The sequence below is a fragment of the Mastacembelus armatus genome, chromosome 2 (assembly GCF_900324485.2).
Source record: "Mastacembelus armatus chromosome 2, fMasArm1.2, whole genome shotgun sequence".
Lineage (NCBI taxonomy): Eukaryota > Metazoa > Chordata > Actinopteri > Synbranchiformes > Mastacembelidae > Mastacembelus > Mastacembelus armatus.
In genome coordinates this window covers 3,443,682-3,460,144 of record NC_046634.1, presented here as the reverse complement: position 1 = coordinate 3,460,144, position 16,463 = coordinate 3,443,682, and the positions used below count along the sequence as shown (strand labels likewise).

Sequence of the window (16,463 nt, the reverse complement as noted above, 5' to 3'; positions counted from 1 at the left end):
TCACGTTGAAACAAATGACTAACATCAAAGTTGTTGAGTTAAGAGAGTTTGGTTTAAATATCTGTACCACAGGGAAACCTCAAAGAAAATATATTGGCTTGATTCATTACCATCATCTGTATCCTCTATCCTCATGTGTACTGCAGAGAAACATCTCCAAGACATGATGCTGCCACCAACATGCTACTGGGCATATTGTGTTTGTGACTATTTAGTCTGACAGCTAAAACACTCAATTTCCTATGTACCTTCAGTATTTATACTACAATCAACTGCAGCCCTGTGCCGAGACACAGGCCATCATAACCAAACATGATTTCTACACATCTAAAAGCGATTTAGTAATTAATTTAAATCACTTTGAGAGATATATTTAATTTGAAATGTGATATCTGGAAACAATAAAACATTAGAACTTCCATGGTATTTAAAATATTTAGCAAATTGAAATTAAAGTCTCTACTGAGCGAACCTGTTAAAAACGCCTGGCTGAAAACGCAGTTGCAGACACAGGATGTGCAGCAGGGCCCTGCAGCCATGTTGGCTGCAATGGCACACACAGGCCCACACACTGAACAACCTTTCAAGGCTCATGTGACTTGATTGATTAAATAGTGAATAAATGACAGATAGCTTTTCAGAAAGGTGGATGAACATTTCAAGGTTGTCCTATTTATTATAATATAATCTGTGTTGAGAATGTCCATGGACCAGCAGTCTGAGTTAAAACTATGACAAGACTTTTTTCCTACATAACAAAGGATCATAAAGGAATGTTGGAATAAAGGAAGTCTGTAACATTTTACTTGACGTGGACTTTGAGGCGTAATAGAGACAATAATTATTAGCATTTGTTTCTCATCTGATCTGAGATATGCTGAATGTGTACACCCCCAGGAATGTCACTGGAACATATAGATTTTTCTAGGTTAATCTTCTCCAATCACAAAGGACAAAAGGATGAAGATAAGCAGATGAGCTACAGTATAAAGTAAAGGTGGTGTGAGCCAACTTTAGCGTATGTGACAAGTGATGGGGACTTTGGATTGCTGAATTAGGACGGGACTTCAAGGTTTAACAATAACAAAACTGTGATGAAAGTGGGTTTAAGGTTGAGTAAAAGCACAGAAAAAAAATTGAGCATCATTTCTTCACTTGCCATAGGGCATGCAAAACCATCGTTGCATCGACAGGAAAAAAGCTCATTAGGGCTGCTGATGAGAAACACTAACATGACTAATGAACCACTTTCAGGGAAAATCGAAAAATGGTGAAACTCATTATAATCAATGTGGCAATGACGCTCTCTCTCAAATGCTGAAAATGTAAAGGAATCTCTTTAATTCAAGGTGACCATTGTGTGATAAATGTTACCAGTTGAAAAGCCACAGTGGCTTTTAAAGTAACATAAAAAGTCAAATGGGAAGTGAGTAAAAACTGGACATCCTTAGCTGTATGGGCTGGTGCTGATGTTTTCATCTGTTGACTTGGAGAGGAGACGAGTTAGCCAGGGAGGGAAGTCGAAGGTTGCGGACCACAAAGTTCCGCTGCCGTTCACTGGCTTCATGAGGAGCAGAAGAGCTGCCATTGGTGAATGTGGTACAGTGGGGCGGTATCTTCCCTCTCACCTCATAGGTCCACTGCATGTCTGCTGCCTGTAAGGAAAGGGGTCATCTGTCAGTCGTGCAGCTTTGATAGCTATATTTTTTAAGCATGTGATTGGGTCTACACTGCAAATGATGTCAAATACTTTAAGATGCATGATTTTAATTTGGACCAATATACTTTACCATCGTTTCTATTCCGAAAACTGATGTATTCAAAACAAAATTTCTCATAAAACTCTAAAAGTTGTTAATGAGAAAGACAAACCATTTAGAAAGAACTAAACAGACATCAATAGATAGAAAAAGCAATAGCAGAGAATAAATAAGTGAAGTACCTGGACAGTTAATCTTGCTCTGTGCTTCTTGCTGTTCATGGTGGGTGTGAAGAACACTGTGATGAGGGCTCCACTGGAGCCAACAGGGGGTAACATTCCTGAAGCTGGAGTCACCGTGAACTCACTGCTGCTGCCCGACAGGAATGTTACTGTGAATGGCTCTGGTCTCCTGGAACCCAAACCTCAAATTACTACCTGACAAAAATGACCCTGTGTTGCTAACAATAGTAATAATATCATCTACTTGTGTACAGTTTGCAGGGTGAATGTTACTGTGTTCTTTCACTGATTGCCAATATTGCATTTCAAATGCTGCTGCTATGTTTAAATTGGAAAAAAGAAGAGTCTAATTTGCTCAAAGTTCATGATGTGGCAGATGTGATATATATGCAAAAAGAAATCCAGAAAGTGGATTTGATTTCAGCTTAGTTCCTTTGGTTGCAGAGTTCCTCTAACTTTTTGGTCATAAAACTGTTTATGACCAATGGCTTATACTTTCTGATGACCCAGGATCTCTTGGGTAATCAAGTAAACAAAGTGTAATTTGATTATTACATGGAGGCTTCGTACTAAAGAAGAATGAGATAAAACCCTTGCAAACAGAAGTTCAATTTCCATCTTTACATGTCTGCTTTGCATCCATTCAAACAATGCACCACAGCAAAGCAAAGCAAAGACAAATTAAAAAAAACAATTACCCTTTAAAGTCAGTTATCAAACTAATTTTCATATTAAAAAAATGGACAGAAAAAGAAATTATAGTTTAGCTATATGGCTACATGTCATGTTACAGCTGTAGTGTGTTGCAATTAGCATTCAATGATTAAAAAGAGGATATGAAACAACGCAAACTAAGAATGTTAAGACACAAACCTGGTGGTGCTGGTCAGGCGGAAGCCCACAGCTGAAGTCTTGCCCAACTCAGTGGCTTCAATGAGGATGACATCATCCACCTGAGGCTCTGTAGCGATGAGAGCAATGGGAAACTCCCAGGTGCCGCCGGACACATGCTGCACTACTAGCAGCACTGAGTGCCTAGTCATACACACACATCAACACACAACTCAACATAGAGAAGTAATGTCAGCTGAATCAGCTTGTTAAAATACTCAACTTAAACAATAATTTTTTGACATCAAGTTCAGATATATCACAACATATAATGACCTCATGGTGGCACTGGAGAAAAAGCCAGAATCACCAACATTAATAATAAATAACAACAATAATAATACATTTTGCAACAATTTCAGGACGTCACCCTAAGAAGTTAGTAGATTCCCAGTCTGCAGGGTTCATCCTCTAATGACCATGAAAGCCTGTCCCAAAATTTTCTATAAGTCCATGTCCAAGTCCATCTAAACGTAGTGTAGACCAAAGTGATGGACTGACAAATAGACATCCCTACAGCTAGCCCTCCAGCATGGCTAAAATCCATTAGAGCAGGGATGCTCTATATTATATGTGATGAAGAGGCAAATATATTCTGTCTTGTATCTGATACCAGCTGATTTTTCTAAATACCTTTATTCAGAGGTGAGGAACTCATCAGTGAAATAAGCTGCTGTAGGCTTTAACTGAAATAAAAGTTGGCCCACAGATGAATAGCTCTGATTTTAAGCCTTCCATGCACTAGTCTGTTTTCTTCTGAGCATTTTTCCACTCTAATCTATCTTGAAAAGTGTAATTTGAGCTTAACTATTTATCTCGCCAAATATGATTCGTAAAACGGGTCTTTAATATTCCCACTTTCGCTACATGACACTTGGTCCTCTCATCGTGTGAGCCAGGACAGAAAAATAACATGGCTAATGGAAGAGCCTATTAGCAGCACCACACCCCCCGTCATTTCCTCATGGAGGAGTCATTAGCTCTCCGAGATATTGATTTTACCAAGGCACGCCTCATTAATGGACTCCACAGATGAAGACGGGAGCTGATAAATGAATGCACTATTCACTCAGCAAGATGTCACATGCAACGTATAATAAGGACAGAAAACACGAAAATTCGAACTTAGTGAGATTATGAGGCATTTTTCCATTATTTACATGTCAGAATGGATATTTGGTATTTGGTAACAACAGCAGTCGTAGTAAATGAGCTAAGTGACTGCTCAGTTCTCTGTGACAATGTGGCTAATTGTAAAAGCACAAGGTCAGGTGGTTTAAACTCTGAAAATGTTTCCAGGTCACACCAATGATAATGTATTGCCTACGGGGATCTGACTTCACGTGTCAGCTGCAACTGCTGTTGGGGCAGAGGCAACTAATGAACTGGCCTTCCCTCTTACCTCAGAGAGCCCAGCAACCTTCAGACACAAACATTAAGACTCAGCACATGTAGACAGTAATAAATGAATGCAGAGGCCACACCAACTTAAGAGAGAAGTAGAGAGAGAAGATAGTAGAAAGAGTGAGGGAGGGGGATAAGGGACTGTAGAGCAAGAGAGACGAGAGATAAATGAATGCAGTGTTTACTCACAAGGCTGAGTGCTAGCGTGCTATCTGTACTTAACACAACAGAGGGAGAGCAACGCCACACAGACTGTGTTGCTATGCCTTCCTTGCTGTTGTGTAGGTTGTGTTTTTTCACCTAACTATATGTGTGTGAGAGGATGTTCTAGTCCTGTATTTGCTTGTTTTGTTTTTATCTTATTATTAGCACCGTTTTGTTTTTTTCTCAGTGTGGGTTCTCAGTACTCTCACAGCCTGTGCGTGTGTTTAGTTCCCTCTATTTCTTGCTGAATGTGTGTGTATATTTGTGCTTTTGACTGGATTTATTTTTCTTGCATACTAAAGTTTTCTTCAAACACGGATATGTGTGTTTTGTACAGTCACCTGCATGGCTCCACGGGAGTGTAGAGTATATTAAAGGTGAGTGTTACATTGCCAGTCTCAGGGTTCCTCGCTGCTGCCTGAATGGAGGCAGAAAGGTACTCCTCCACGTCAGCGTGCTTCGCTTTGCTGTTGGGACGCACCTCACACAGGAAGTCTTCTACAGCCACCCAGGAAGCTGTTAGAAAGTAAAGAGAATGGACACAAGCAACAACTCATCTAGTCATCAACTCCGTTCGATTTCAGATTTTGGTGTGAACAGTTATGTTCTTAAATGATGGCCATCAAAATACTACCATCAGCATAACTGCAGTGGGTTTAAAATGTTTTCTGATATTGCAGGACCACCTGGACAGAATAGAAATTAGACACAAACTATTGCACACCTTCCTGTCCTTTCCGGTGTTGATTGCCCAGCACACATCCACTGAGCAAGACTTCCATCTTCTTCTCCAGCTGGCATCCCGCTTCACACTGGAGTGTGCCAAGTGGTGAGTTCTCAACAGGCTTTTCCTTGGGAATCCCACAGAGAGGGTAAATCCAGCAGATGGCTGACAATTCTTGCTCTGGCCTGAAATAGTGTAGTGCATTGTTTACTTGTCAGTATTTGGGATTAGTAATGAACCATAACTGGATCTGAAATATGCCTTTCTAAATTTGGATATATGTGCCAACTTTGCTCTGCAGTGCTGACTAGACCATTTTACTGGTCTTTTGTTTACAGTGACTAACTTCTGAATAACAGAAAGTAATGAACTTTACTGGATTTCAAGAAACTTTTCTGACACTAGGCAGATACTTAGATTTAACAGCTTAGGCAGACAGTAAGATGCATACATACATACCTGATGTTGTCTGTACTAAGGTTACTGTTGTCCAGTCTGCTGATGGGGTTCATAGTGATGCAGAGCCAGGCCTGTCGTAGCTCCATAGAATTAGGTGCAAATACCACAGGCACATCAAAAGTGGCCCCTTCGCTGATCTGTATACCTGCAGTCAGGAAACAACAGACGTATGACCTGGACACCTGCAAAACAATTTTCAGATTGATTTCAAGCAAACCATCAAAAACAAACTTATCCCCGGGGAGTGTTGTCTCAGGCTGATTTATTTACAAGGTGCTGGAGCTCTCCACATTCTTACAATGCTGTCTGGACATCTACAAATATGTTTGTCTTTTGTTACCAACTGAAATGATTTGTGTCTCTTTAAAAGTTGCTCCCTTTAAACCTAATGATTTTCATAAAATCAAACCCTACTTTAATATTGTTTTATGATTTTATTACAAAAGCCATGTTGTTTACATTGTATAATTACTTCATATACCAAGCTAGAGAAACTTATGATCGATGTTTAAAGAATTTTACGCATTTCCTTGTGAGATATGTTTATCGAACAGTTTATCATAACACGGTGAAGAGCTGTCATCAGTCACCGAACCTTCAGGAGGGCTCAGAGGGACAAAGAAGACCTTCTTGTCTGTAGTGCCTGGATGGCAGTCACTGATGACACTTGGGTCATAATCTGAAGAAATACCAATACACAGTGTGTTATAACCATGTCTGAGTGTGTCACATGCATGCAACAAGAACTAATGACTGTGTGGTGAAGACAGCCAAGAAGTGCCTGTGACCTGTAAGTGTGATAGTGAGGGTGGCTGGGTGCTCTGTGGGATTTGTGAAAGGAATGATGATGGAGGTGCTTGTGCCAATCACAGATGAGATGCTCAGAGGTTCTTCTGTCTCTGGTTTAAGGCCACGCCCACTCAATAACGCACACCATTCCTGCAACTAAAGAGTGAAAGATTAACACATGCACACAGGTCCATAGGAAGAAAAATTAAAGCGATTAATCTTGACTCTTGGCAAAGATGCTAGTTTGTTTATTATGTATTTTCCACAACATGGAACAATTTTTCTTTTAAAGTTGCAACAATATCTTTGAGGTGTCTAACTGCAGGTATCTGAGACTGTAAATAAAATTTCTATGCTGACTGTATTTTTATCAGACAGAGCATTTGTATCCACCAACACTAGTTAGTTAAACGTGTGTGTGAGCTGTCTGTTCCATATGACTGGAAAGAAACAGCTTTGTTTTTGTGATGTGATTGGGTGTTAGTCTGTTGTCAAGCAATGTAACTCAATGTAACTATCAGAATTTTAACTTTTCTGGTTGTTGAAATATTTCTATTGGTGTTTAAACTGTTTACATCACCCTTGGCCAGTGAAAAGCTTTATGAGCTGATCATAAACTGAGCTGATCATCTACATAAAGCTCCCAGCTTTATGTAGATGAGTGGGAGCGATGAGGCAGTAAATAAAATGAGCACCTGCTTTAACCAATTTAAGAAGAAATAGAATGATGCCTGCACCTAATATACATGTATGTGTATGTGTGATCGTGTGTCCAATGAAGTCTGGGGATGGTGATTTAAGACCATTTTCTGTGTGTGTGTGTGTGTGTGTGTGTATTTGTACCTGAGGACATGTGAAAGTGATCTTTCCTGTGTGATTCCCTTCGCCAATGGATGAAGGACTAAAGCGGACATTAAGCTGTGTGGAGGAGAGGGGCTCCACAACAAACTGTACACACACACACACACACACACACACCAACAAACACAGATAATAGCTGTCATGGGGACAATAACGATGGATAATCACACTCATGCTTAAAGACACAAACCCTGTAAATCACACTGCTAGACAGCCCACAGCTTTCCACCCAGATATACAACAGGGCTTTTCCCTCCTGCTGACAGTGACTCCTGGTTATTATTAAACATGAGCAAAAGGACAGAAACTGGGTTAAAGTGTCCTGATCATTGAACCACCACACTATCAGATCTAATGGTAAATCAAATTTGCCAAGGGAAGAGCTGAACATCAGAAGAACTATATGTTGGTGACAAATGAAGCTCTAGCTGAAAGAATGAAATACGGAGCAGCAGGCACAAAGGTGGGTATGTGTATGTACTCACAGTGCTTCCTGAGTCCATTTCTAGTGTGTAATTTCTGGGGTTGCTGTTAGCCACAGTCAGCGCCAGGGTTTCAGCTCTTGGGTTAACCAGGGGAATGGTCTGCCTGATCCATCTGGCACACACATTCAGCAAGGTCAAAATTGTACAATATAAATCCCACACAAGTGATTAATATTCCATGATTAATTATATTAGGAAACTCTAGACAAACTGACAGAGTAGGAGCATCCAAATATTAGAAGCAAGGCTGTGAAGAAGAGTACTCAATTTTATATAACCCTTTAGAAAATGAGTTCATATTCAGTAGTTGACAGCAGAGACATTTTAGAGCTTTTTATCTCATAATGAACTCGCCTTATGAATAACAGCCTTAAAAACAGATTAAGGCTGTTTCTGCTGTTTAAGCAGAGAGGAAAAGATACACCTGAGCCCTACAGGGCTTAAGTTAAAAAAATGAATGCCTGGTGAGGTCTCTCTGACCCAAACGCTGCATTCATAATTTATTGAGCTAATTTACAGTCTGTGCAATTAATGTGCTGCTATAATCACCATTCATTAGCTGTTACTTTGGTGTTAAAGGTTGAGTTTTAAGCAGTGGAATCTGAGTTCCTCTGACATAATTACCATGCAAAGCAAAGCGATTATAGTCAGTGGTAATTCACTGCTTTGTCCCTGATCCAATAGAAGTAATGACTGTATTTTTCAATCTGTTGATACGTTCTGATCTGAAGTTAACCCCCTTCTCAGCAGGGTAGACCAGGCTATCATGGTGATGTACAGCAGCTAAAAGCTTTTTATTTTGCAGCAGTGTAACACAACATACAATAGCCATCACTACATTGTGTGTTCAACAGGTACATATTGCTATTGAAAACACCCAAAAAAATGAGGCAAAGAAAACTTTCTGAATGTTTGATAAATTACAAAGTGTAACAATCAACTGAAGGTTGAGGATTAGTAACCATTTTATTCAGGGTGTGCACTAATGAGCCAGTCTAAGCACAAAGCTATGGGAAATTTTTGAAGATGGGATTGCAGGTAAGGACATATCCACAATATTGTGTATATGTATTTCTGGCAGAGAAATAATGTGTGCTGACAAGTGTGCACCTACTTGCCCAGCTGACAGCAGGCCTGTGGTAGTGTGCTGACAGGAGGAGGAAGAGCATAAAGTTCCAGTTGATACCAGACTTCCCCCACCAACTCTGACTGGAAAACCACACTGGCAGAATACACACACACACCCAACAATGTTCCGAATGTACAAAAAAAGAAATGCTGCCAGCTTATGGTAGGGTCTACAGTACATTGTATTCCCAATAATAACAGGATGCTGTTGCAAAATTGTGTCAGTTTCAGGAAGAGTACATCGGTTGTTAGGCATTTAATGAGCAGTGATCTTTAAATGATCAATTGTCTAACGACCCTTTTCTTACATCTTATCTAAGGTTAAACTCTGAGTCTTACCTGCCTCTGCTCTTCCCTACTCTGCTAGGAGAGAAGGTAGCTTTGTAAATGAGGGTCTCTCTTGGGGGAATTGACACCAAGTTGGCCCCACTCAGGTCATCTCCTTCCAGGCACACATTTAGCACCAGCAGTTCTCCTTGTGGGTTGCTGACAGGAATCTCTATGGAAACTGAACTCTGGAAACACAACATTTCAAAGATGTTGTTCTTGTGATGCTCTGATAATCTTTTGATCTAAGTATAATGGAAGCATTAAGTCCCAGCAGCAGAAAGAGGGCTTGTGTTTTAGAAAGTTATTTTTAACTCTAATTTGAATTTACTATTTCCCCTTTTGTTTATTATAGTTCAGATAAGCAATCATTAGACCAATGCTCTTTAAGCTAGCACAAATGTATTGTCTTGCTTACCAAGTATGTTTGCTGAACTTACCTGAGCAGCACACTGTACTTCCATGACCTGGATGGGTTCTGCTGGCTCACAGATAATCTCCAGAGAGAAATACACCTCATAGCAATGGACTACATGCCCTGTATAAAAACAGCATAGACGCAAACACGTGGAAACACAATTGACGCAACATTAAAATCTAGGGAAAATAGTGGATGTTCTTGAGCTCTAATGAACAATAAACGGTAGAACAACAATCTTACCTTTGTCTGCCACTTTTATGTCATTGTTTTCTACAAAATACACACAGCCTGCAAGAAAAGTTACAGATGCAATGTTCAGTTTAGCTTTTTAATTTATTTTTTATTTGGGTTTGTAGTTATTCTACTGTTGTTTAACTGAATTAATAAAGTTTATGTACACACACACACACCTGTACACATACATGCAAAAGCAGTTTTCATATCCTATGCAAACATACTCTAATAGAGAAATACAACTTAGCTTTACAAGGCATGCAAAGCATAACACTCGTGTACACAAACTACAGTATTTGGGATTACTTAAAATAGAAATTAAAACTAAGGTTTAGTTGTGTCAGTTTAAACAAATATAATTTAAGCTCATATTTGACCACAACTGCTATCCTCAAATAACAAAGTCCAGTAAATTCCAATCTTGCTGTATTTTGCCAAAATAACCTCGTTTGAACACTATACAAAGCTCATTGCCCAAACACGGCCTGCCTCCATCGTCTTACAGACAGTATTATTATTACAATAGCAAGTACACAGCAGGAAAAAAATCACCTGTCTCTTTTCCTTGTTTCCACGGAGACACAGCCATTGTGTATGGCACAGTACAACCAGCGTTAATCTCCAGGCAAGGGTTGCCACTCACCACAGATAGGTCTGTCACCACCTATGTGCATGCACACAGTGAAGCCACACATAGTAAAAACATTGCTGATTTCTTTCTGATGATCCTTAATGAACAATGTTTTTGTCCAATAAATTCTACTAGTAAGTGTGTTTGTTTGGCTGTTGTCCTTTAAGCTCCTCAGGGGTTGCCAACAGACACAGAACTTAGTTGATGCTTTTAATGTGGATTCCCAGTTAGTCTTGTTTGTACAGTGACTTTAGCTGTGTCCTTGTTACAGGTTCCATAAAATTCCCTTCAGAGAAAAGGGGTGCTCTTTGTACCAATTTCCTGTCATTGCATCCTTAGTTTCTGCTGGGGCTCCAACTAATGATAGTTTCATTATTAATTTATGTGCAGATTCTATCACAGAAGACTACAAAATACATAAACTCCTTACATTTCAGGAGCTTTAATTAGGAAATGTTTGGAATTATGGATTGAAGATGACTTACATCAGTGGTCCCCAACCACCGGGCCGTGGCCCGGTACCGGTGTGGGAAGCATTTGTTACCGGGCCGCACAGAAAGAAATAATTCATATAATTTCCGTTGTATTGATTTTTAGGGTCTGAAAGGTATTTCATTTTGACGTAACATTCACCTGTGCCTCTTGACACGTCAAGACGCACGTGTCGGTCACGTGATACGTTACTAAAAAAATAAGCCCGCAAACTAATGAATGAGTAAAAACAAGCGTCTTTGGAGAGCTTCTTTTCAAAATGGAAAGGGCCAACTGAGGGGCCAGAAGAGGAGCCTATAACCTCCAAGAAAAAGAAAGCTTCTTTTAATGGACAATATCAGGAGTCATACTTAAAATACGGGTTACGCTCTGCATAATATGTGGCGACGAGCTCGCCAACGAGACAATGAAGCCTTCAAAACTACTTCGGCACATGGAGACCAAGCACCCTGGATTGAAAGATAAACCTTTGGAGTTTTTTGAAAGAAAAAAAACGTGAGCAAGAAGGACAGAAGCAATTAATGAGGGCCACCACATCAACAAATGCACATTAAACCGGTCCGTGGTGCAAAAAAGGTTGGGGACCCCTGCCTTACATGACTAATATCTTAGCTATTTCCTGCACTCTCCAGCTTGATTCATTAAGAATAGTAGTTAAAAATCGCAGCACATAATTTTCACCAGAGCATCGTTGATTTTCCTCTGCTAATCACAAAACCTTAAGGCAACTCTGCACTTACCCCAACACTCCTCTTGTATGCATCACATAGTGCAGCAATTGCTCTATTTGGTTCCATATGACACCGGGCATTCTTTCCTTTAGAAGGATTATGTAGTGTAGAACTGTGGATGTGTGACTCTGCATCAGAATAAACTGTCAACAGCTTCCTTGCATGTATAATTATACCTTGAGAGTGAGTTTGTTCTGGCTGTAGTTGGGGACATCCAGCTGAGTGTGTGTGGTCTTCCCGACAGGACAGTGTAATACCACATGGTCCACAGGCAGGGGGTGCTCTCCCACTCCTCTGAGCGTAAAAATGTGCTCAGTCCCATCGCAGTCATTATGTAAGAGCAGGCTGCCCTGTGGGGGTAGTGAAACATTTCAGGCAGGCAATCCCCCACACAAACAGCTTTTAAAATGAAGTGCTCACACACAGGAACACCAGACACTGTACTACAGTCGAGAATATGAACAATGAATGGCTGATTATAGACTCCAGAAAAAGACCTTTGAATGCTTTTGAAATCTAATCTAAAAGACATTGGGGGATTTTGTATTTCCTGTCCTTCAAATTCCCTAATCAAATTTAGACGAAGAGACACAAAGTCAACCGTAGCACTGCATTTTGCTACTGGTTAATAAAGATAACCTTTTCTAGCCCCGCCCCCAACACAAACCATGTACTGCATTGGTGGTTCAGTGGTAGAATTCTCGCCTGCCACGCGGGAGGCCCGGGTTCGATTCCCGGCCAATGCAAAATACTTTTCTCCCTTAAATTTTGATCTAACAAAGCACAAAGGTACATGCAGAGGACTACATATTTCATAATATATCACTATCTAGCTTGGATTTTAAATGCCCAGAAAGTAACAAAGGAAGATTGAAACAAATGAAAGAAACAATGAACCCACAAAAGAAAAGAATTACCATGACAATGCATTGTGCAGAAGGCTGAAATGTGAGAGGGTAGCATGCTCTCGTCCCAGCTGGTACATTGAAAACTTTTGGACCAAAGAATCCTTCACCAGACAGGTCAGCTTGCATGTTCCAGTCTTGCTGGGTGTCATTGTGCTGGGGTAGACACATAAGAATGATCACTGGACTTGAACTCACCATTAAGCATTTGAGGAACATGATGCAAGCCAATTTTACAAAACTACAATGATAACCATATCTATGTTCAAATGTGCATGTCAGTTTGAGTCATTGTGAAAGTCATTTAATTATTAAAAAAAACATTTAATAAATGCTTTCTGGTTCCTGTATATTTAGGACTATCAGGAAAAGCCTTATCTGTGTGCAAATAGTACAATCACTCACACTCACATGCTTTTGGTTAGCAGTACACACACACACACACACACACACACAATCTGACTAACACACAAGGTTTTTGTCTTACCAGTGGTATGTCTTGTGTGACTGAATGGTGAGCAGGCGAACTGAAGTCCAAGTGAACAGATGCTTCCTGTGGTTAAAAGTGAGATTTGGTAACCTAAAGCTTAACTTGAACTAATCCAGCACCGACTGAATATACTGTTGTGCTCATAAATTTACATCCCCGTGGCACAATTTGAGAAATACTGGCTATTTTTGGACAATATTTCTAAACATACAGAACATGTCTGCTTGTAGAATCATGACAACTTCAATTTGCAAAGATACTATGTGACCAATTTCTTTATAAACAAAAGTTTTCTGCGTGATCATTTATAGCTTTTAAAAATGCACAGTATATTCCAAATTGTACAATTTAAAGGTTTAATAAGCTCTGAAATCAGCTGTTATCTACCTGTGAGGTAACCAGTGCCTCTAGCATGTAGGTCCTGGTATCACACCAGGACCTCAGGACCACCTGGCATGTAAACTGCCCCACAGAGTCTGCCTGGAACCGTAATGGAACATCCACACAGCCACAATCTATTAAACAGAGAAAAGAGTTGGTGGACATCCAAAAGACAGAGTGTTAAAGGTACATACATAAATGACAAGCACGAGTGAAACTATTATGTCATTACAGGAACTTACAAGAACCTTGAGAGGAATGGGCAGACAGGGCCAGCTGCAGAAACACTAATGCACTAATGCAGAAGCGAGAACCTACAAAACTTTTTATGCTTGTGTGCTCAGTGTGTAATGTACAAGTGAGGCGGTTTCCATTCTGGAGTCCAATACTGTTGAGCGTTAGTGAGAGGTAAGTGCTATGAGACACTGAATTATAAGATGGTACTGTCAATCATTCAGTGTTTCTTCATCAATGACACATAAAAGATGTAGTCTATAAAATATAAAGTGGTTTGAATGGCAATGAGTGTGTGTGAGTGTGTATGTGCATATACCTGCAGGATTCTCCCATGGTATAGCACCGTCTTCTTTTACAGGGATCTTAACAATACTGGGTAAAGTGAAGTACTGTGGCAAAGACACCCCCACTCTGTATTCTACCACTTTACTGTGGTCAGTACTTCTTATTGGCTGGGCCAAAAGGAAAACAAGCCAAATGTAAAAGCAGGTAAAATATAGACACCAGGGAAAACATCAAGATTTAGTGTTATGGAAATCCTCCTCACTGTTTGCCTGCTTGCCCAGCAGCCAGCCAAACACAGCTTCCTACTGTACATCCAAAGATCTGCTTTCCAGTGTGTGTCTATGCATGTACTGTACCTGCTGTTTGAGGAGCTTGCGTACAGCTATGGCTGTCCTCACGGTGCTGCTATGCAAAGTGTGTGTCAGCAGCCGCCTCCTGTGTTCACTGGCACTCATGCTGTGTTGACCCCACATGGCCAAGGCTTGTTCCCAGGCCATATTGGTCAGTGGAACATGCATCACCTCCTCACATACCTGATTCACCTTGCAGCATAGGCTTAGTACTGATACACACACAGGTGGGTCTTTTGGTGGAAAAAAAAAAATCAATATGGATAAAAATGGCTGCAATACTAATACAGTATACATATTTAAGAGGTACAGCTAGAAAGTAAATATTGTCGCCACCTCTAACATTTGAATTTAACAACAGTAAATGGTATGTCTACTTAGAAACAACATACTCCAAGCATATTACATTTTTAGCTTTGTAACAGGACCACAAATATTTGCATTCAAAGGGTTAATGATTAATAATTTGAAATTTGATATAATACTTTATAGTGTTCATAATGTTCAGTTAACTGAAAAACAGCAACAATAAATAACATTTTGCTATTTCCCCATGTCCTAAAAAGTAATATGATTAATGTTTGTGTGATAGGTTTCTTACCAGAGTTGTTGGGGATGGACACGATGTTAGAACTGGGCCTGGCAATAAGGGGGGAAGGAAGAGGCAATTCAGCTGTGGCCTTCACCATATAGACCATGTCACCTACCTAAAGGGACACACACAGACAGACATACAATGCTCTGAGCAAATAAAGGTCTCTGGTTGGTCCACACTGGTTGGTAATATTTAAGTAACTGTCCTACAGGATAGGCCTGGTGTTTTTCTTTTTCTTTTTTTGGTTATTTTCCACAAATCTAAAGCAGAGCCTAAAACAGACTTTCTATACCATATGAGAAATTAGAATTTTCTCTTCAGCATGTCTTCAGTCATCTCTGCCATTTGAAACATACAATTAGAATGGCCAATCTAATAAAGAGAACTGAGAGACAACCCAAACACACACACTGACCTGTGGGCAAACTAGCAGCACAGAGCAGTACTTGGTGCCTGGGCAGAAGGGCAGGTAGTGGATGTTCAGAGTGTCAGCTTGGCCTGACTTCAAACAAACACTCCTCACTGGACTCAGGAACTCAGTGGCTTCACTGTCTGCACACATACAAACAAATGTAGAAACTGTAGACCACAACCAAGGAGGCACAAATAAAGTAACGTTCACAAACATGTAGAAACAGTAATCACAGGAGTACAGAGTGCAAAGCATGTATTAGTACATACTGAGATCTGAGCACTTCTCTTCCGTCTCCTCCCCACATCCCCTGTCATAAGTAATCTTCTCTGTGCTGAAAGGGGATGGAGGAGAAATGAAAATCAGTAATTCATACATCAGACTACACAACCTGACTGTGATGAACTACAGATGACCTCAGTTCTACTTCAAATCCTCATGGTTTTACTGTAATTCCTGATTAGTAGAAGCAGCTGGAATGTTTGGCTTTGAAGCTGTCTCAGATGGAAACAGGTACAAACAAACTCACACTTCTTTTCACTTTCTGAACACCGTTTGCCACATAAGCTCCTTAAAGTTATTTCAAAAAAGCTACTTTTACTGTATAGCCTTTTAAAATGGTAGAACTGGGGGAAATGAGTTGGTTTGTGTCTTTTTCTGAGATCTGTGTAAGAAAAATCTAAGCTATGTAGATCTAATAGAATTCAAGTGCAATTAATACTGTGTACAATATGTGGGTCCCTGTGCTCAGTGTTGTGAACAGTGCATGTGTTACTTGACACTGGAGGAGGCCATTTCAACCAGGCTGTCATTTTTCTTTTCAGGCACTAGTGGGTTGAATGGAGATTGCACCAGCACCACACTAAACACACACACACACACAACAGGAAAAGAGAAATCTTAAAACTGAAAAGGCAATATAACATAAAATCATACTGTACTGGAACTTCTATAGAAAGTCACCATTACGGGGGAGTGAACATTATTTTTCAGTGTGGTAGGCAACACAAAAAACTGCATTAATCTTCACTGTAATGGGCAGTCATACAAAGCTCAAGACACACAAAACATAAAGCCTAACCAAA

At 40.1% G+C, this 16,463-nt stretch overlaps 1 protein-coding gene and 1 non-coding gene across 3 annotated transcripts in view; one reads left to right on the top strand and one right to left on the bottom strand.

Moving 5' to 3' along the window:
* Nucleotides 1–1,318: 1,318 nt before the first annotated feature.
* Nucleotides 1,319–16,463, bottom strand: part of LOC113127135 (cilia- and flagella-associated protein 47-like) — a 35,511-nt gene continuing 20,366 nt past the window's right edge. The window contains exons 43-67 of one of the 2 annotated variants that reach the window (XM_026301415.1): nt 16,154–16,240; nt 15,648–15,712; nt 15,382–15,518; nt 14,973–15,078; nt 14,378–14,604; nt 14,053–14,188; nt 13,506–13,633; nt 13,116–13,181; nt 12,641–12,784; nt 11,900–12,073; nt 10,422–10,533; nt 9,876–9,923; nt 9,655–9,752; nt 9,227–9,402; nt 8,874–8,981; nt 7,760–7,871; nt 7,257–7,361; nt 6,413–6,569; nt 6,220–6,303; nt 5,625–5,769; nt 5,166–5,350; nt 4,783–4,957; nt 2,816–2,977; nt 1,943–2,111; nt 1,319–1,655 (exon numbers count right to left, since the gene is read on the bottom strand). In XM_026301415.1, the coding sequence (XP_026157200.1) occupies nt 1,476–1,655; nt 1,943–2,111; nt 2,816–2,977; nt 4,783–4,957; nt 5,166–5,350; nt 5,625–5,769; nt 6,220–6,303; nt 6,413–6,569; nt 7,257–7,361; nt 7,760–7,871; nt 8,874–8,981; nt 9,227–9,402; nt 9,655–9,752; nt 9,876–9,923; nt 10,422–10,533; nt 11,900–12,073; nt 12,641–12,784; nt 13,116–13,181; nt 13,506–13,633; nt 14,053–14,188; nt 14,378–14,604; nt 14,973–15,078; nt 15,382–15,518; nt 15,648–15,712; nt 16,154–16,240 (3,286 nt within the window). In that variant the 3' untranslated portion in view covers nt 1,319–1,475. Of the gene's footprint in view, nt 1,656–1,942; nt 2,112–2,815; nt 2,978–4,782; nt 4,958–5,165; nt 5,355–5,624; nt 5,770–6,219; nt 6,304–6,412; nt 6,570–7,256; nt 7,362–7,759; nt 7,872–8,873; nt 8,982–9,226; nt 9,403–9,654; nt 9,753–9,875; nt 9,924–10,421; nt 10,534–11,899; nt 12,074–12,640; nt 12,785–13,115; nt 13,182–13,505; nt 13,634–14,052; nt 14,189–14,377; nt 14,605–14,972; nt 15,079–15,381; nt 15,519–15,647; nt 15,713–16,153; nt 16,241–16,463 lie in introns of both variants that reach the window. The other variant, XM_026301416.1, reaches the window with a different exon arrangement.
* Nucleotides 12,399–12,469, top strand: trnag-gcc (transfer RNA glycine (anticodon GCC)). The gene has a single exon. It is a non-coding gene; the product is annotated as a tRNA-Gly (tRNA).